Source organism: Corylus avellana, chromosome 4 (assembly GCF_965113065.1).
Source record: "Corylus avellana chromosome 4, dhCorAvel1.hap1.2, whole genome shotgun sequence".
Taxonomy (NCBI): domain Eukaryota; kingdom Viridiplantae; phylum Streptophyta; class Magnoliopsida; order Fagales; family Betulaceae; genus Corylus; species Corylus avellana.
This window is the reverse complement of record NC_142493.1, coordinates 14,541,522-14,563,614: the sequence shown is the minus strand read 5'-3', so window position 1 is coordinate 14,563,614 and position 22,093 is coordinate 14,541,522. Positions and strand designations below refer to the sequence as shown.

Sequence of the window (22,093 nt, the reverse complement as noted above, 5' to 3'; positions counted from 1 at the left end):
TACTCAACCATTTTCTTTATATTTAAGGATCTAAACTACTTTTTGCTTCCCTATATACAAAAACTCCCCAATAGCTTCCCTTTACCATTCCTTACATCATTAAAATATTATTTTTATTTTCATTAAAATAATATTTTCTTTTATTCTATAAAAAATTTTCTTTTTCTTTTCATCTCTCTCATCTCCGTCTTCTTTCTCTCCCTGTCTTCTTCACTCTCTGTTTCCTTCTTTTCTTTCCCCCCATCCGCACCTCTCCCTTTCTCTATCTCACTCTCTGCCTCACTTTCCCCCAGCAGTTTCTTGCTCACGAAGACAGACAGGGAGAGAACAAGAGAAAGAGAGAGAGAGAGAGAGAGAGAGAGTGATGCAGAGAGAGCTGGGAGAGGGACGGAGAGAGATGGTGAGAGAGAGAATGCTCAGCAGACGGCCACGGCGAAGCTGTGAGTGGCTGGACAGTGGCTTTTGGGCTCAGAATCATTCCTTAGGTAAAATTCTCCTTCCTTTAGTTATGGGTATTTGATTGTGATGAGGTTGATTCTCTGGGTATTTCATTTGGGTAATCAATTGTGTTCTTGAGGATTTTTTATTGTCTTGAGTGGCTGGTTGGGTGTTGAGTTTCGATTCTAATTGAGGTGTTCTTAGAATCTGTTTTGAGATGGTTTGGCCAAATGGATCTTGAGTTTCTTGAGTTTTGGTTGAGTTGTTGAGTTCTGGAAATATTTAAGTTCTTTGGGGAGGATTGATTTTGTGGATTTTATTTGTTGTTTAATTTTGGGTGTAAATCCTTTGAGTGGCCGTGAGAGTGAAGATGGAGTATTGAAGATGGAGATTTGCTTTGTGTCGAGATGAAATGCAGAAGAGGGCGGAGAAGAAGAACGGAGAAAAATACTGGGCGTGAAAAGATGTGAGGAGAGAGAGTTTTTTTTATAATTATAATAAGGCAAAGGATCGCTACAGTGGAACCCAATACATTGGGTTCTACTATAGCATCTAATGGTTTAAGGAACCATATAGGGAACCTGCTGTGGGACGTTTTTTGTGATTTTTTGGACATATTCCCTAAACATAGGGAACAGACCCCCTTATAGGGAATCTGCTGGGAATGCTCTAAAGGTAAAATTATCTTAACTCTTTCAAACTACTACCTCAATCACAATTTTCCTCCAAACTATCAATTACGACAATTTATTCTTCAAACTATTAAAATATTGACAATATGCCTTTTAATACTAGTAAAATGAAGTAATTATCCCTATAAAATTTTTAATAAGACACAAATATCCTTAAAAAAATTTTTAAAAAAAATTAAACATATTTAAAATTAAACAATATATATTAAAATATTAAAAAGGTTTGGGGGTGGCCTGACCACCCCCATTTAGGCCAAGGGGTGGCTGAGCCACCCCCAAATGGCTGGAATGGGTTGGCGAGCCACCCCATGGCCTAATGGGGGTGGCCGGCCACCCCCCTGGCTCCTTTGAGGGTGGTTGAAACCACCCCAATTTGGTTTGGCTTGGGGATGCCACTCTCAACGTCCTCTCGTCCCCCACCCAACGGTCCCAACCCCCGATCTTCCAAAATCTTAGTCTGACCAAGAGAGCACAGCCCTCTGTGCCAACCAATTGAACCCACCCTTAACGCACCCAGTAAGGAAATAAAACTTGTATATGCAGTCGGAGCTCAAGGTAGACTAAGAATGAAAAAACAACACTTTAAACATCACCAATCGATGTAAGGAAATCTAGTAAAGTTTGGAATGATATCAATAAATACAAAATTAGGCAAAGATTAAATACCAGAGGCCATATACTGGTGCATGAGTTGGAGAAGGGAAAGATAACATCAAATTGGAAAGAAGATGGATTGGAATATGCGATGATTTGTTCCAAATCCAAACCCTTTCATTTCCTAAAAGGAAGGATGTTGATGGAAAGCAGAAAGCAGGAAAAGAAAAGAAGAAGAATGAGGAGAAGAAGCTTCGTTTGTTATGTTTGGTTCAGAAAGAGAAAGAACAAGAAAATCAAAGAAATTTATTTGGGTAAAGGTTTGTCCGTGGGTCACATAAGGAAAAGATGCAGGAGCAAAAAAAAAAAAAAAAGCTGAGTTGCGATGGAAGATGCTCGCGTTTTGCGTTGTTATATTTCAGAAAAATGGGGTACTGCTGGATGAAACCGAAACGGTGGCCTGGAGTGGGTGAACTCGGCAGAGCTTTCTGCGATGGCGGGTTTGCGATCCGGGGCTGGGTGGGGGGACGACGAGAGGACGTTGAGAGTGGCACGGCTGGGATGATATTGAGGGCGTCCCTGTTTGGCGGCGGTGGGGTGGTTCAGCCTCGGCCACCCCCATTTGGGCCAAGGGGGTGCCGAGCAACCCCTGGTGGATTGCCGGACCATCCCCAGTTACCTAGGGGTGGTCCGGCCACCATCTAGGGGGTGGCACCCCTGTTTTTGTTTTATTTTTAAGTTTAAAATTTTTAGTTTTTTTATTATTTATTAGTTTTAGTTTTATTTTAATAAAGGTAATTTTACCATTTTACTAGCATTAGTGTTATATTATCATTATTTTGGTAGTTTGGAGAGTAAATTACCACAATTAATAGTTTTGATGGAAAATTGTCATTAAAGTGGTAGTTTGAAGGAGCTAAAATCACTTTACCCTATAATATGTTTCTCATACAATTATTATTATTATTATTATTATTATTATTTTTTAACAAGTAATATGCATCTCATACTGTCATACATATTGTTTTTGCGGTGGAAAATAAACAAGGATCTACTTCTACTTTTGCATCAATCACATTTTCAAAATTCTTCAATAAACTAGAAGAATAATGTTAAAACTTAGCAGAGTCCATTAAGTTTTGTGACGAAATTTGACATCGAGTAATTTGTTATTTATGCATATATCACAAGGAGCTTTCAAAATATTTTGATAGTATAGGGAGTTTATTGCAAATTAGGTAAACTATATGGACTGATTTTATATTTTTTTCTTATTTTTATCTAATGAGCGACAAACTTTTTCTTTAGGGCATCTCCAGCAACATTATGTATTTTTTCTGCATTAGGTATCTATTGAAAAAGTACAATTCTTTACTTTATCTATTATTTTTTCACTACACACTCCAACAGATTTTCTATTTCATTCTCTACTTGTTTTAAAATATTATTTCTCATTCTTTTTTTTATTATATTATTGACAACACTTAATCAAAGGGAAAAACAAAGACATATATAGAAATCATTCATAAAAACAAAAATAAACACATATGAGGAACATTCATCTTACATGTAGGTTCTAATTCTTAAAATTAATAACATAAATAAATTTTTTCATCCAACTGCAATTGATTTGTTTTCATCCTTGTGTTTCTATGCAATAAATTTTTTTGCATTAAATTTTTTTCATCCAACTGCAATTGATTTATTTTCATCCGTGTGTTTCCATGAAATAAATTTTTTTTGCATTCAATTTTTTCATCCAACTGTGTGAAGAAATTTTGTGAGCTAGAGAGATAAATTTTGTGTGAAGAAATTTTGTGTTTGAGAAAGAGACATAGCAGATATGAAGAGATGTTCAGAAGAAAATAAAGATGTTGGGTGAAAAGAGGTGAAAAAAAAGAAACAATAAACAAAAGAAAAATAAACAATATTTTTTTTATTTAATGTGCTACAATGAATAGCTCCAAATTGCTATTCACTGTAGCAATGTAGTTATTCTAACGATTGGCAAGCTACTCTGCTAGAGGTAAAAAAATAAAAAAGTAGCAATAATAGCTAAATATAGTTAATATTGATATTTTAGCTAAGCTGCTGGAAATGCTCTAATCCGTACACTTCAAAATTTTGGATTTTCCAATCTATGCACTTAAGACATGATTCAAAATAAATCATTTTTCATTAATCAATCATTTTTCTTGTTAAATGTTCACCAACATGATACGATGTTGTACTTTAGTATATATGTCATGAAAGTAACCAATATAAAAGAGATACTTAAAAAAAAAAAAAACAAAAACAAAACAAAAACAGTATAAAAGAGATGAGAATAGGATCCATTAATGGTTGTATCAAAATAATAATAAAAAATGGATTTTTGTAATTATTTAGGGTTAAATACTTTTTAACTACTTGTAGCAAATGAACTTTACAAAAGATCACTTCCGTTTCAAAATGTAATGTAGGTGGTACATGCCTTAAGTGCAAAATCAAAAATGATCATTCCATCCATAAAATTAACAAAAATACAAGTCAAACAAATTATAAATTACTGTGTCGCCATATGCCTCATTAGAAATTAAAAAAAAAAAAAAAGAGTTTTTTTTAAAAAAAAATGACCTTTATTTTTTTTTAAAAAAAAAAAAATAGTGGAGTTGCTCGAGCACTTCTTTGGCCAAAATGAAAGTAAAAAAAATAGTAGAGTGGCTCGAGCACTTCTTTTTTTCTTTTTTTTTTTTGGAGAAAATGCTAATAATTTCATTGATAAAATCAGTTACACAGAAACATAAAACTCTTGTAACACAATATCACAGATACTCTCTGGAATATAATTAATCCAAGTTCTATCTATGACGTTCCTAGTAGCCAGTTTAGCAAGGGAATGAGCAGCTCCATTCGCATCCCTACGAACATGAACTGCTTGCCAACTAGACACCTCCTGGAGGACCAGCCTCATATCGTCAATGATGTGGCCAAACCGAGCTCCTGTTGGAGTTCCCTCTTGCAAGGCCTAAATCACAATCTGAGCATCCCCTTCAACCATCAGGTTTTGGAAACCCAACTCCTTACAAAGAGACCGTCCATGGATTAAAGACATGGCTTCCGCTACAGTAGGTTCAAAGTAACCCAATCTCTTGGTGCTCCGAGCTGCCATCACCTGACCGCTATGATCTCTTATAATCACACCCATCCCCATATAACCCTTGTGTTTGTCACATGTAGCATCACAGTTCAACTTAACCCACCCCTTCGCTGGTGTCTGCCATATCTCCTTAGTCACGGCAGAAGTTTCCTCACGTCCCTGGTGCAGAAACTGCAACTCCTCTACAGCTCTCTTGGAACCTAAAACCAACATATTCAGATGAGCGAATTTTCCTTCATGTATCCATGTGTTACGTCTGAACCAAATTTTCTGTGTTGTAACGACAAAGAGCTGCAAGTCCATCCCTGCACAGGTTTGGAAGAAGTGTTCTGAAACTTGTAGAAAATCATGGGCATCAAAACTACTTTTCTGGAAAAATTTTGTACTAGCCCCCCACACGTCTTTTGTAGCAATGCATTCCCATAATACATGGTACACCAATTCCTTCTCCATACCACAAATAGGACATGAGGGATCTTGAGTGACCTTACGCCGCACCAGATTCTCCCTAGTGGGGAAAATAATACGGCAAGCTCACCACATGAAATTCTGCCAAGAGTTTGGAATTTGCAATTTCCAAAGCTCCTTCCAAATTTCGTTGTCTTCCACCTCATTGAGCATTTTGCATGGTGAGCAGCTACACGGTCTTTTGCCATATAATAGGCGCTGCTAACCGAGAAAGTCCCCCTTGCATTGCCTCTCCACACTTGCTTGTCAGGTAGGTTCATAGCACTTATTGGGGATAGCTTGAATGACCCTTGCCTCCTTCGGATTGAATACCTCCTCAATAAGATTCTTCTTCCACCACCGTGTATCATGGTCTATAAGACCCTTCACCAGTGCTCCCCTTTTCAAAAATTTTGGTGGAGATTGAACACTGTAGGTGGAAGGAGTTGGGAGCTACTTGTCCCACCATATGTGAACATTTTCTCCATTCCCAAACCGCCATACCAGACCTTCTTTGACCAAATCTCAGGTACCAATTATGCTCCTCCAAGCAAAAGAGGGTTTATGGCCCACTTGTGCTTCCAAAATTGAGCACCTCGGGTAATATTTTGTCTTCATAATTTATGCTATCAAGCTATCCCCTACACTCCACAGTCTCCAACATTGTTTAGCAATGAGAGCTTGGTTAAAACAATAAAGGTCCCTGAAACCCAATCCGCCATGGGTCTTCGCTTCTCCCATTTTCTTCCAGCTCATCCAATGAATTCTGGTACCCTTAGATTGGTGACCCCACCAAAAATGTTGCATAAGAGAGTTGATTTCGGCACAAAGGGCTTTCGGCAGAAGGAAAACACTCATGCTATACGTGGGTATAGCTTGAATGACCGCCTTCAATAAAATCTCCTTGCCCGCCTGTGAAAGACTGCAATTTCCAATCTTATAGTCTCTTCCATACTCGATCCTTGATTCCTTTAAAAGCTTTTGTCCTTGATTTTCCCACCAAGGCCGGGAGGCCTAAATAAGTGTCATACCTTTGCGAGGATGGGATACCTGCAATTTCCACGATCTATCTTTGCACCTCCATAGAGGTATTTCGACTAAAGAAAATAGCAGTTTTCTCCCGATTGAGTCTCTGGCCCAAGGCAAGCTCATAGGAACGTAGGAGAGTAGTTAACCTCGTCCAGTGACACAAGTCCGCCTTGCAAAATAAGAGGCTATGATCAGCGAAAAATAGATGGTTGATTCTTGACCCCCTCTTTGAAGTAGGAACTCCTGAAAGTACCCCATCCCGGTCCGCCCTTAACAACATAGCGCTGAGAGCCTCCCACTACCAACAAGTTCCCAGTTGTCTTGGTAAAAGCCTGCAATCATGCCATCCGGACGTAGCGCCTTCAAGGCTGGCATTTGCTTTAACACTGCAAAGATTTCCATTTCCGTGAACTCAGCCAGCAGCCCCTGGTTCATTTCAACAGTCACCTTGCCTTCCAAGTCTTGCAAGCACGAATTCATATCCCTTGAGCCTTTTGATGTGAACAAGTTTGTGTAATAGTTGACAAACGTATTTTCCACCTCTTCTGGATTTTTCCAGATTCTACCTTCCATGTCAGTGATCTCGTTGATGAAACTATTCCGTCTTTTTGGTTTTACACATTCATGGAAGAATTTTGTGTTCCTATCTCCATCTTTCAGCCAAGACCCTCTAGCCTGTTGCTTCCAGTAGAGGTCTTCTTGCTCAAGGAGATTGTGTAGTTCACTTTGGAGTTGCTTCATTGTTGTTCTGTCCGTGAGCCCCTCCTCCCCCTGCATGTCCTCCAAAATTTTACTTTTTTTCTACAATTTCCTTCTCTTTATTTCCCTTCCTCCCCTTATTCCATCGAGTCAGATGTGCTTTGCAGTTATTGATCTTTCGAGACAAAATTCCCCATTTGTCCTCATGGTAAGGCTTCTCTCTCCATACTTGTTTGATGATCTCCTTACATTCCTTCTCCAGGCCCCACTTTACTTCGTAGTAAAAACTCCTCTTAAAACCCCTTCTATAGCACGTTTTATCTAGCTGTAAGCAAACTGGATTGTGGTTGGAGCTAAGAGCCATTTCGATTCTTACATGAGCTGATGGAAATAAATCACCCCAATCTGACGTGGCCATGACTCTATCCAATTTCTCCTGTATAAAATCAAGTCTCTCCCTACCATTATTCCAAGTATATTTTGGCCCACTTGCTCCTAGTTCAAAGAGCTCACATTCAACCAAAGTATTCTTGAAATCCTCCATTAAGCTCGGGGATTATCAACTACCTCCACTCTTTTCCGTATCATCCAAGATCTCATTAAAATCTCCTAAACACAACCATTGTCCCGGTTTCTAATTGTGCTATATGTCTCAACAAACTCCAAGCCTCATGCCGCTTACTTGCTTTCGAGTGGCCATAAAACCCCGTGAATTTCCAAAACCCCTCGCTTCCCTTCAATTTCATTATAGCGTTGATATGACGACGTCTATAATTTTAAATTTCAAGACCCGCTTCGTTATTCCATGGTAGTGCAAGACCTTCGATTTTTCCCACGCTATCCACCACAAACAGGTTACTAAAACCAAATTTGGGTTTTATTTTTTCCAAGTTCCTGTGACTCATTCAGGTTTCCATTAAGAAAACCACATTGGGCTTCTTCACCTTCACCATCCGGCGTAGGTCTGTAACTGTTCGGGGGTTCCTAAGCTCCCGACAGTTTCAACTTATAATGATCATTGTGGTTAGTGGGTCTGCCTAGCAGCCCCCGCCGTTCCCAATCCATTCTTGTTCTCTGGTTGTAAACCATCGACACCCGTAAAGACTTTTTTACCACGTTTGCCATGAATCCCCAGTCCCTCCTCATCTTAATTACTCATGCGCTTCACTGACCCGACCCCTTGGTAAATGTCCTGGGATTGCAAAACTTGGTGGGCATTTCTTGCACGTCGTTTCTAGGAGGTAACAAATAGGCTGCTTCTGCCAGTCTTTTTTTGTCCCTCACAGACTGTTGGAGAGTGGCCTGACTCCCCCAGGTCCACAGGCCCCTTTCCGGGCCTATTTGCTTGAGAAGAGCCCACTTCTCCCCCATCTACATTTCCACTTCCCTTCTGTGACACCTCTTGTAGTCCATAGGCTGGCACGTGGTCCCCATGTGGAGAGCTAGTGTTGAAAAGTATTGGAGAATCCTCCATTGAAGGAAAGCTTTTCCCAACAGTCATTCCATCATTAGTCTCCCTAAAGATTTTGGCCGGGGATGGCAAAGCCTCATTATTTCCTGTGATTTCCTCCTCAGAATTGCCATCCGTTGAGTCACGACGAACCTCCTTTGGGAAAGCGTTAATTCCCTTATTTAAGTTTCTGTGATTCCCGCCCGTAGAACCCGAGTTTCCATCTTCTCCCTCTGTAACGTTTTCCTTTCTCATCCGGCCCCTAGCTTCCCACCGCCTTGCCCCGCCGTACACCTCCGCCACAGAGGGTTGTCCTCTCGGTTTGCTCGAACTCGCTCCTTTGCTTGAAACCCCCTTCGTAAGATCTGTTTGCATGATCATTTGGCCACCCTTGCTGGTTTCCATCCCCATTGAATCGTCTTGCTGGAGACGGAACTCGCAACCAAGGACCATATTGCGGTTCTCCTCTTTGAATACGTGATGGTCCTCGTTTCAGACAGCCGTCTTTCCCGTGGCTGATAATTCCACCATGAAAGCAATAGCGGGGAAGACGCTCATATTGGAAGTCCACCCAAACAGATTTACCTTGTAGCTTTAAAAACCTTCCTCTAGATAAAGGCTTTGTGATATCCAACGTGACCCTTACCTGCAGAAATTCTCCCCATCTGACTCCATCAATGTCAGTATCCACCTCCTCTACCGATCCCATCGTTGAACCAATCAAAGTCCCTACATCCTTATTCATGCAAGCCAGCGGCAAATGGAGTATTCGGAGCCAAAAAGCTATTTTCTCGAAAGTAATCTGTGTTGGTGGGGTTAGGCCATCAAAATCCTCCTGAGACAGAAGAGTTCCCTCAAAAACTCAAGGCCTCCCCTCTAATACTCTGACCTTATCCCCCTCATGTTCAAATTCTAGCAAGAAAATATTTTCTCCCAGAACTTTGAAAGAAAGGATTCCTATTGGTCTCCACTTCCGAATAAGTTTTGCTCTGATAGTCTCCTTACTGACCAATCGGTCTGCAATGAGTTTCCCATTAAGACAAAGTTTGCCTCTCTGCACATTCCCTTCCATCTGCTAGGATGGTATTTCCAACTCCATCTGCTCCACTTCCAGTAGGGAAAAAGTTCCCATCATTTTCATGACTTCATCCGCCATTGTTTCGCAGTCTTACCAATCACTAGGAAAAAACAAGGAAAATCCCCCACCGTCGATAGACGTGAGATAAGAATCCTTCTCCTCTAGAGGAAGCATCTAAAGAGAACCCGGCTCAAGCACTTCTTTGGCCAAAATGAAAGTAGTTGAAACCACTCCAGCCATTTGAGGGTAGCTCGGTCAACCCCGTTTGGTTAGGGCCTGATTTGGTGGTTCAGCCGTCTCCAATTTGGCTAAACCCTAAATATTTTTTTCGCCTTTGACCACTCTAATGGCCATGAGGGAAGTTAAGGGGTGGCCATATTAGAGTGGTCGAAGGCAAAAAAAAAAGTAAAAATAATAATAATAATAAATTAAATCTGTTTATTGATAGCACACCTATGACATAATCCATATTGAGACTATATATATATATATATATATATATATATATATATATATATATATAGTGCCGATCTAGGAATTGGAGTTACTAGGGGCGCAAAAAAAAAAAAAAAATTATAATGATAGTTTTTTTTTCTCTTTATGTATTATATTTTTATTATAATATGGTAAATATAATCAAAAATAAATAAATTATATCATAATTTATGTATCACAAATCAAATCAAACTCATCAAATTACCAAAAAAAAAAAAAAAATCAAAGTAACTATTAAAAATCTTCATCTAACGACGTCACATACACATAATAATTTAAACTACTTGTGAAATAAACTAAGTACAATTAAATGATTAGTAGTGTCTAAGAAAAATAAGTATCTTTTAGTAGGACATTAGCATACGGCTATTTCTTTTAGAAAAGCCTCAAATCTTAAAGCATAAATCACATTAAAAACGAGAGCCTACATAAAAACATACTAGAATCTAAATTTAGCCACACAAAAAAAAAAAAAGAAAAAAAAAAAGCCATATTTATCTATAAACTATGACCAAAAACGCTATAAAATTCACCCACTATCTCTTTTTTAATAATATCTACCCTCTCTCCCTTATTAAAATATAACTTTATTCTCTCTCTCCTTAATAAAAAAAAATAGCATCCTTTCTCCACACTTCTACATTGATGACCTTATTGAAGGACAAAAAGAAAGCTAGGGGCGCCTTTGTAATTTTTTTACTAGGGGCGCCCTTAAAATTTTGACTAAAAAATACTTAATGAATTTTTTCAATTTTTTTTTTACCAGGGGCGCCCACCTCGAGGTTGCTTCCATGTAAATCCGCCACTGACTATATATATATATATGTTAAAAAATGATAGGAACCAAGAGACCATATATATCTCATGTGGAGGCCACACGTCTTCCTTTGTTTGAATGTTTTATTATTATTTATTTAAACGAAAGGTGAGTATCTACCTGGTGGATTTGTATCAAAAGAAACCAAGAATTTAGTGGTTCAGGATTCTTTATTTTAATTAAAAATGCTTTTTTCACTTTGGAATAAATAATATTACACATCGGCTGCGAACTTGGTCGATATTGAAGAACCTCGGTTTTGGTGTCAAAGTTAGACCCTTACAGGTTGAGATTCACATCAATTATTTACTCAAATTGTTAGTAATTTAGACAAATATTGTGAGGGATTTATATAAGATCCACCTGTCCAAATAGATAGTCAAATAATTCAAAATTTATTTGGACAATTAAGTACATCTCATGTGACCCACATGTCCGGATAGGCGGCCAAATAGTTTAAAATTTATTTTGATAGCTAAATACATCACACATGAATTCTCTCACGTCAAAAGTGCTAGAAATTAAATAATTATTGGGAGCCATATATACAATTGTAAATCGTTTAAAGTGAGAAAAGAATTTCACCAAAAAAAAAAAAGAAAGCGCGAGAGAAATCAAATGGGTATTTTGGCATTGGGAGAAAATTTCAAGTTTGTTTGAGTTGGTGGTAGGTCCCTCGGATCCTTGCCTCCGAAAGCACTCCAATAAAAAGTAAAAGGTAAAGGAAGGTGCAACCCCCACCCAGTTTTCTTTCCTAAATTCCTTTTTCTTTGTTCTTCTTCTTCTTTCGGTTGTCTCAATTCAGGGAAGCATTTTCTTATTTTCTGTTTCATGGATCCTCGGAAATCACTAAATTCTTGATAATTGATATCTAGTGAAACCAAAAGGTACATATGTTGCCAAATTGTCGGAGAATATTAAGATTAACTTTTGATCTTGATATTTTTAGAGAATAAAGTGAATAGTATTTAGGGTGGTGGTGTTGTTTGCCAAACAACCCCATAATAATTTAAGATATCTAAGTGTTAAAGTATTGATTAAATAAGTAAATTTATCTGCAGTTTTTATTCTCTTAAATTATTGAGATGGTAATTTTACACTAAGTAATGAATCTGATGGCTCGTGAAAATCAAATATGCTCCATTACTTTATATTTGTACAAACATATATACTTACTAGCATATACTTTTAGAGTAATCCTATATGCGAGACTCTTATCCTCCTCTTATTTCCCTAAAAGTGATGTGACCTCTAAATTTACTATTGAATTTGGGGATGGATTACTGTTAGATTTTGATCCAATAATTAATTTAAAGGCATACTTTTATTATTGACAAATTATGAATTTTAATTTGCACTCTTAGTCCGATTTTGCTTATATCATCAATTAAATGATTAAAATTATTTTTTCGATCAACTTAAATTTTTAAGATAAGTAGTAATTTAACAATTATATTCAAAATTAATCATCTATTGAGTAATTTTCTAGCTATTAATTAAATGCTTTATGGACTATGGAATTAGTCACTTACTGATCGACTCGGGCCGGGGTATCTCTTTTAGATTTTATTTTTTAGTTTTTGGTGGATTTTCGGATTAGTTGAAACTAGAGATAGAGTCGGACAAATGTTTAAGGCTAAGATATTTAAAGTTATGTGCATTTTATAATAATATATACAGCTAATTATGATGTATCAGTATAACATGTCATTTAATTTGTATTATAAATTAAACGTGGAGGCTTGTAAATATGTTCGATTAACCTTAATTTATATTAATGTAAGTATTATTAAATTTAGTTAATGTACTAATATTATGCTCTAAATGATTGTGTGTTATTATGCTTATAAGACTTATAATAAATCTTTGTAAAATGTGTTCATATAATAAGTTGGAATAAATGGAATGCCATACTTACATGTTTGGATATATGTATTTATATATATAAGTCTGAATCTTGAGTTGTATCTAGCTATATAGGTCGTTTGGTACGCAGGAATTTAATAAACCCAACAATGAATTCACGTTCAATGGTAAATTTGCAAAAAGAATAGCAAATATATATGAAACAAAAAAAAAAAGGTTTGTTAATTTGTTTGTGTTTTTGTACGTTTTCTATTTTTAAGATAAATAAATTAACAAACTAGATAAAAATACAAAAACAGTTTTCATGATTAAGATCTACGTACAGTACTACTTTTTGTTTTACTTTTTCAAACCTAAAACAATTTATTTATTTAAAAAAAAAAAAAAAAACCCGAAGTAAATTGCAGAAAGATTAATTTATCAGTTGGTATACATATGTCTCTTTGCTAGTACAAGATCTGAAATACAATATTGTGAAGAAGAAATAAGGAAAATGAAAATAAAATTAGAGTCCAGTAGAACCAACGAGCTTGGTTAAACCAAAAGTAAGAGCCATGGCGATCCAACCACCAACGAGAACCCTCAAAGACGCCTTCAGCGCAGGTGCCTTACCAAGCATGCCACCTAACCATCCAAACCCTAACAACGCAAAGCTTACAACCCCTATCACCACCCCCACCCGAACACCGTAATCTTTCACAAACGCCGCCCCCAGCAGCGGCACCAATGCCCCTACAGCAAACGCAAGCGCCGACGCTCCGGCCGCCTGCCACGGATTCGGCAGTTTCTCCTTCTCGGCTTCAAGCTCCTTGGTTCCCATGTTTTCAGTCCTGCCCTCTCGCTTCATTTGAGCCATTTCTATGTCGTACTGCGAGTAAACGGAGACGAGTTCTCCGATGGCCATGCTACAAGCTCCGGCGACCAAGCCGGCGATCCCCGTGACGATCATGGTCTTAACGTCCTTTTTAACGGCTCCAACTCCCATCATGAGGGATGCCGTGGAAAGCAGGCCGTCGTTGGCGCCCAATACGGCGGCTCTAAGCCACTGTGCTCTTTTGGCGTAATCGAAAACCTTAATTTCCGGTTGTTCTTCGACGTCGCAAGCTTTGGCAGCCATGGAAGAAATGAAATAAAAGGAAAGTAGTGGGTTAATTGGGAGTGTGGAGGGCACACGCCCCAGGGGGTTCTATTTATGTATCCAGGATTCCTTTGCATGCTGTCCACTTGCCAGACACCTCGACACTGCTGTCGTGTCTTTCGAACCTAATGCGTTCGCACCTACTCAAACTCCTTTCTTTTCTTTTCTTTTTTTTTTCCCTTTTTATTATTATTATTTTGTTTCTTTTCAAAGTTGAATTTTTGTTCATTTTTATTAATTTTTTTCTACGAGCCTCACCTGCAGGTAATTGCTTTTATATATATATATATATATATTCTCACACAGATTGATTTTATATTCTCACACAGACTCAAAAATCAATGGTGCCAATCAGTGGCAGATCTAAAAATTAGAGTTACTAGGGGTGCAAAAAAATAATAAAATATAATGATAGTATTTTTTTTTTCTTTGTATGTATTATATTTTTATTATAATATGGTAAATATAATAAAAAAATAAATTATATCATAATATATGTATCACGAATCAAATCAAACTCATCAAATTACCCAACAAAAAAAAACAAAAATCAAAGTAACTATTAAAAATCTTCATCTAACGACATCATAAACACATAATAATTTAAACTACTTGCAAAATAAACTAAGTACAATTAAATGACTAGTAGTGTTTAAAAAAAATGAGTACATTTTAGTGGGCTATTAGCATATGGCTTTTCTTTTAGAAAAGCCTCAAATCTCAACGTATAAATCACATTAAAAACGAGAGTCTACATAGAAAGACTAGAGTCTAAATTTAGCCCAAAAAAAAAAAAAAACCACATTTATCTACAAACTATGACCAAAAACACTATAAAATTCACCCACTATGTCTTTTTTAATAATAAACTATTATCTACCCTCTCTCCCCTATTAAAATATAACTTTCTCCTTCTCCTTAATAAAAAAAATAGCCTCCTTTCTTCACACTATTGCGTTGATGACCGTTTGAAAGACAAAAAGAAATCCATGGGTGGCCTTGTAATTTTTTTTTATCAGGGGCGCTTTTAAAATTTTGACTGAAAAATACTTAATGAATTTTTTTAACTTTTTTTTCTTACCAGGGGCGCCCGCCCCCAGGTAAATCCACCACTGGCGACAATGAATATATATATATAGAGAGAGAGAGAGAGGTAAATGTTAACTGAGCACAATTTTACGTCACATTTTTTATGTGCCATTTGGAAGGATCATCCCAAGAAGAAAGAAGATGAATAAAAATAATAATTAAGGTGAATTTCATTTTCTTTATCTAAAATGATTAAATCATCTATTTATGATGCATTCTCAATTTTAAATATGAGTAATTAATCCCATGAACAATTAAATCAGTTACAAGTTTTATTCTTTTTTTTATTATTTAAATTTCTCTAATTTTCGCTATCTTTCGCTTCAAAATTCATGGACATTTTACGTAAGTGTAAATATATTACAATTAATCATATTATAGTACTTCTGAAAAAATACAAAGAACTTTAATTATTATTTTTTTTCCCACACGTACAGTAAAACATGTAGAAGTGTTACAAATTTATTTTTACAAAAAAATAAATAAACAAAAGAAATAAGGCCCCAAGGCAAATAATGATAGCATAATTAAGTTTCCTTTTATAAATAAAAAATAAAGCCCCTATTATGACAAAAATTTTGTCAATGCTCTTTAATCAAGGCTCCAGAATAGTAAAAAAAATAATATTATGATAAAAAAGTTAGTCAGTACTCTTTAATTAAGGCCTCGATTATGGTAAAACTTAAATTCAAAGAATTGAATTTCAAGATATTATAAGACTTTAAAGGGAAAGAAGGAAAAAAAATGGAAAGTCATATTAATTGCACTCCTAAGTCCTAAAACAGTTACTAAACTCATAATTTCACATGAACTTAAAACCAACATATTGGATAAGTTCGTTTATTAAAAGAATTTTTAGAATAATGCAAATTTCTTTTTTCGTAAATTATATCCTACATAAAAAGAATTATAAATAGCTCACCACAAAATATGACAAGTAAAAATTCAATGTCTCATAGCATATATGGAATATCATTTGGAAAAGAATGATTTAAGGTTAATTAAATATTTAAATATAAAAATGACCCTACCTAAGTTTATCGTCGTAGGCCTCAAAATCTATTAAACCAACCATGTCAATGAACTTTCCATGTTAAGATTATATTCTTTCTTTCGTTAATTGTTTTCTTTGCGGTGTAAATATTCTTGTAGGCATATTTTAGTGTTTCTTGCACCAAATCCAGGTCGAGAGAAGTTGGACTAGAAAATACATATTTAACTATGGATTTACTCATTCAATATACGGAGACGAGTGAAAAATAAAATAGAAAATAAAAATAGTTTTCTATAAAAAAAAAAAATTAAAAAAGAAAAACTTGTATAAATGTATATAACGTACGGTGGGTGGTGTGGTGTTAAAATGCCATGGGGTTGAGTGTGAACACGCATCAGATTCAATAGATATAAAGAAGAAGTTTACTTTTCCAGCTGTCCCACATCGGCACCAAATGTCTACTCAATCACACTTGTCTTATTATTAAATCTGGAAAGGCGTGTGCCCTCCACACTCCCTCCCTTCCTCCCTCCATATCTTAATAAATTAATGTGTTTTTTCCTTCCACGGCACCCAATTAAATTAATGGAAGCTGACGACCAACAACACTTGAACAAGAAACAAACAAATAACTGGTGGAGGTGTCCGAAAGGATGTTAAGACCGCACGTGATTCTCACGGGGCTTGGGTTGCTGGACGCAATGGGAGAGTTGGTCGGTTGAATTCTATCAATTGTTGGGTAAAATTTTCAAAGAAAAATGTTAGGCATTCTAAATTTGTTTCTTAAAAGTTGATTTTTAAATGATGTGTCATCATTTCATGACCGATTACCCTATAGAGAACCAACTTTTAAGATTTGGTGGCCATTAGGGTCACTGCAATCAGGACTAGTGCCACTATGAGACCACCAATTTTGTCTTAGTCGCATCACCGCCATATGGAAATTTTAACAAATTATTATTATTATTATTATTATTATTTCAAAATTCAAACTTTTAAGTACTTTTTTTTTTTGTGAAATTAATTAATTCAGTCTCGTACTCTCATTCATTGATAAACAAGCTTAAAACTCAAGTAATACAGAGCAAAAGGTCTGAAGCAACCATAACCAAAGCTACGAGGTTACAAGCGTCAAAAATGACGTATTACATTCCAGATTCAAATAAAATTCGCTAACCTATGACTAATTTTCAAATTAAATAGCAAATCTACGCCAAACAGACTCAAACCAATGCATAGGTAGCTCTTATTCCTCGGTATTGAGGGTAGAGAACCCCAAGCCAAAGCTCATCCTTTTCAACCCGAAAGCCAGGATAACATTCACATCCACAACCCAAAGGTTTGGACCAAAGCAACAAACTCGAAGGACATCAAGCGGGCAGATCGAGAGAGAGAGAGGACAGAGCATTATTACAAGCAAAAACAAAAATGATTTTAGGAAAACAAAACAAGACAGAAAGAACAAAAAAATGAAAGCTAGACAAAATTACTGGGAAATAAACAACATAAAAAGCACACTAAGAGGATGACAGCAACAGAAAAGAAGAGCCGATCGCGTGCTTGCCGGAAACCAAAAACGGAAAGGGCGTTGGAAGCTCATCGTGGTGGGGGCGCAAGAAATGGCCCAGCAGAGGACAGTGGGCGGCGGAGCACGTAGAGGAGATCGGCAGCCCACTCAAATGGAGGGGGAAGTTTGAGTGAAACCCTTAGAGCATCACTCACAAAGTGTACCTAAACAAGCAGAAAAAACAACAAAAGCAAATACATAAAGAAACAAAAGCAACTGGGGACCAAAGGAGGGGAAAGAGGCGGAGAGGAAGGCAAATGAAAAAAATTACTCAAAGAGCTAGGGGCATCAGGTAAATAGGTTAACTCGGTAAGCGAAAGAAGGCGATGAGAGAAGAAGGGGGAGGCATAAGAGGAAGAGGGGAGGAGGGCTGAAGGGAGAGAACAAAGGGCCGTTATGCTCACTACTAAACTTGTTGAAGAGATGAAATATAACCAAGGTATATCTTTTTGATCAAAGGTAAAATCAATCATCAGAAGAAAAATTAGGCCAAAAATTATGATACATTCTGGGAAAATAAAACTTCCATCGAAAAGAAGCAAATAAAAGGCTTTCATAAAAATTCTCGTAGAATCGAGAATGAAGTTTTCATTCTGTACATGCCAGATCATGAATTAGTAACTGCATCCAATCTACAAAAAAAAAAATCCCAATTGTTTCGAACTTTCTATTTTTGGAATGGAATATTTACGGAATCCCCATGAATAGGATCAAACCTTATTCTATGGTATTTACATGGGATTCCTCTTTCTTATTATTAAGCAGGTCCCCGAGGGGGATTAGTTGATACATGATTTATGTTTCGTCTTTCATTTGTTTCGATAAATATATCAGTCAATTCCGATTCTTTCTTTTTCTATTGATTCTTTTCCGATCGAGATGTATGGATCCATGGGTGTATGTGTCTATATAGATCCTATTCTATTCATGGATTAACGAAAATGTGCAAAAGCTCTATTTGCCTCTGTCATTCTATGAGTCTCTTCCTTTTTACGTATGGCATCACCACTCCCTTTGGCAGCATCCACTAATTTGGAACTTAACTTGAAAGTCATATTTCGACCCGGGCGTTTTCAGGATGCCCCTAATAACCAACAAAAGGCAAGTGTTTTTCCTTGTGCGGATCCTATTTCAATGGGAACTTGATGAGTCGATCCGCCTACACGTCTTGCTTTTACTGCTATGTCGGGAGTTACTCCACGTATTGCTTGACGTAAAACAGATAGCGGATTCGTTTCTGTCTTTTGTTGAATCTTTTTTATAGCTCGATAGATAATTTGATAAGCCAATGATTTTTTCCGTGTTTCAGAATACGGCTAACCAACATGTTAACTAATCGATTACGATAAATTTGATCGGATTTTGCAGTTTTTTCTTCTGCAGTACCTCGATATGACATGAGCGTGAAAGGGGTCAAAGAATCAGTTTTATTTTTATAAGGGATAAAATGAAAATCATTTATTTTGGCTTTTTGACCCCATATTGTAGGGTGAATCTCGAAAGATATGAAAGATCTCCCTCCAAGCCGTACATATGACTTTCATCAAATACGGATTTTCCCATAATCCTATATGTATCTATGAGATCCAGTGTGGAATTCTGTTTACTCACTTTAAATTGAGTATCTGTTTCCTTCCTTTTATTGCTAGGATTGGAAATCCTGTATTTTACATATCTATACGATTGAGTCCTTGGGTTTCCAAAATAGTGTAAAAAGAAGTGCTTCAAATCATTGCTATTTGACTCAAACTTATTCTAAAAAAGTTGAGGCATTTCGAATTGTTTGTTGACATGGACAAAGTCAAGGCAAACCTCTAAAATTATTTCAATATTGGACCTTGGACATATAATAGTTCCGAATCGAATCTCTTTAGAAAGAAGATCTTTTGTCTCATGGTAGCCAACTCATGTTCCCTTACAAAACTTTCGTTATTGGGTTAGCCATACACTTCACATGTTTCTAGCGATTCACATGGCATCATTAAATGATACAAGTCTTAGATAAGAATCTACAACACACTAGAACGCCCTTGTTGACGATCCTTTACTCCGACAGCATCTAGGGTTCCTCGAACAATGTGATATCTCACACCGGGTAAATCCTTAACCCTTCCCCCTCTTACTAAGACTATAGAATGTTCTTGTAAATTATGGCCAATACCAGGTATATAAGCAGTGATTTCAAATCTAGAGGTTAAGCGTACTCTAGCAACTTTACGTAAGACAGAGTTTGATTTTTTGGGGGTGATTGTAGAAAAGTTGACAGATAAGTCACCCTAAATGCCACTCTACAGAACCATACATGAGATTTTCACCTCATACGGCTCCTCATTCAATTCTTTCAAATCATTGGATCCTTTTCCTCGTTCGAGAATCTCCACTCTTCTTCCACTCCACCCCGAAGAGTAATTGGGACCAATTCAGTTACTCTTTAGCTGAATTAAACCAATTCAGTTTAGTAATGAGCATAACGGCCATATTGTTCTAATGGAAAGGTTCTCCCCCTCCGACGGCTGCTAGAGATGAAACCCTAGTGGAGAGGAGAAGATATAATTGAATGATTTTGAGGCTTGAGCACCATAGGAACTATTCCTGGGATGTGAAAAAGTAATATATGTAGTTTATATTTACTAAATCTAAATAGATAATTCCATTCATATGGTCCTCCAAATAAAAACTCATAACTAATTCCTCCATGATTCCTAGAAGAGAAGACTTGGATTTATGGGTCAAAGAGATTGGGAAGCCCATTCTCTTTTTCTAGTATTAGGCGGGCCCTCCAGATTTTGTTAGTAAAATAAGTTAAGTGTACGTAATATAAGTAACGCGAGTGCCGTTCCACTCTCTACTCTCTGTGCCCGCGCGTGTGAAAAAGGGAGAGTCATGCATAGACATAATGATCTGAACAGTAAATTTGAAAGAGAAGAACTTTAAAAAATAAAAAAATAAAAATTGAAAGATCCTTGCTTAGAAAAAAGAAAAGAAAGATAAGATCTTTACTTATAAAAAAAGAAAAAGAAAGAGAAGATCTTTGAGATATTATAGTTTTTATTTTAAAAAATTATAAATTTGATGTATTAGTTTATAATTGGAAAAATAATTAAAAGTATATAATAGCGTATGATTGACAAGTCCGCCACTAATTAATTATATTAAGAAGTTAAATTTCTTTCATAATTATTTTTATCAATTATGGACTAGCTGTTACGTTAATTTGTTAAAAAATGTGTCGTAAAAGCTATAATAAGATAATAAAGAAAAGAGTAGTACTAGGAACCACAAAGTTATTTTATAAATTGATGTGATACTCCTTAATTTGTTAAACTAGCTCATAAACCCGTGTAATGCACAAAATTATTTATTATAATTTAATTTTAAAACTTAAAACACATTTCCATTGTATTTTTTATTAGGGTTAAATACCTTAAACCCCCTTAGGGTTTAGCAATTTTATTTTTTTCTCCTTGAGGTTTCACTTTTATCACAGGACTCCCTTGGGGTTTTGATAAAGACCAATTTAGTCCATCCGTTAGTTGACCGTTAAGACTGACACGTGGACCAATCAGATGTTGACACGTGGCACATATTTAATTTTTTTAAAAAAAAATTAACAAAAAAAATGTATTTTAAAAAAAAAAAAAAAAAAAAAAAGAAAAGGAAAAAACTGGGGGTGGCCGAGCCACCCCCTTGGCCATTTGGGGGTGGCTCGGCCACTCCCTGGGCACCAGGGGGTGCCTCGGCCACCCCCAAATGGCCAAGAGCCACCCCCAGTTTTTTCCTTTTCTTTTTCTTTTTTTTTTTAAAAAAAAAAATACATTTTTTTTTGTTAATTTTTTTTAAAAATTAAATAGGTGCCACGTGTCAACATCTGATTGGTCCACGTGTCAGTCTTAACGGTCAACTAACGGATGGACTAAATTGGTCTTTATCAAAACCCCAGGGGGGTCCTGTAATAAAAGTGAAACCCCAGGGGGAAAAAAATAAAGTTGCTAAACCCTAGGGGGATTTAAAGTATTTAACCCTTTTTATTATAAGTCAAAAAAGTTGTGTAAAAAAATCTATCATGCCTATTTCAATAATAATAATAATAAATATTAAAAGTTATACAACAATATATTACTGAACATAGTGACACAATTACACATAAGATTGCATGAATATATAAATCACATAAAAATATACTATCATAAGAACCATATATAATTTTAGTTTTAATCCAAATAAATTAAAACATATTAAAACATTCTCATATGTGTATTTTTTTTTTTTTTTTTTTTGACATGTCCACACAAGAGGAGGGAGAGGGATTCGAACTAATGACCTTCACTTCATTAGGCGTAGTCCCAGCTGATTGATCTACCTCTTGGAGATTCATATGTGTAATTTAAAATGGAAAGAAAGTGCACAGAAAAAAGAAAACAGCAAGAAGAAAACCTGGAATGAGTTAAAATATAAGACCCTTAATTAATCTTAATTTAAGCACATTAAAAAATACATAGTAAATCACACACAAAAAAAAAAAAAAAACACACACACACACATAAAACTTTGACGTCAATTA

The 22,093-nt window shown here is 36.1% G+C and overlaps 1 protein-coding gene and 1 pseudogene across 1 annotated transcript; both read right to left on the bottom strand.

Moving 5' to 3' along the window:
• Positions 1-4,731: 4,731 nt before the first annotated feature.
• On the bottom strand, positions 4,732-5,681 carry LOC132178115 (uncharacterized). The gene is made up of 2 exons (XM_059590571.2): positions 5,473-5,681; positions 4,732-5,371 (listed from the first exon to the last, which is right to left on the bottom strand). Exons 1-2 carry the CDS (start codon positions 5,679-5,681, stop codon positions 4,732-4,734), a joined length of 849 nt encoding a protein of 282 aa, XP_059446554.2.
• A 7,460-nt stretch (positions 5,682-13,141) lies between these two features.
• On the bottom strand, positions 13,142-13,886 carry LOC132179453 (vacuolar iron transporter homolog 1 pseudogene; annotated as a pseudogene).
• Between the last annotated feature and the right edge of the window lie 8,207 nt (positions 13,887-22,093).

Excerpts from the sequence above, each read along its gene's own strand:
- LOC132178115 (XM_059590571.2), bottom strand. The coding sequence starts at position 5,681 with ATGATACACGGTGGTGGAAGAAGAATCTTATTGAGGAGGTATTCAATC. Across the intron at positions 5,372-5,472 it reads CATGCAAAATGCTCAATGAG|GGAGAATCTGGTGCGGCGTA; the intron begins GTGGAAGACAAC and ends TTTCCCCACTAG.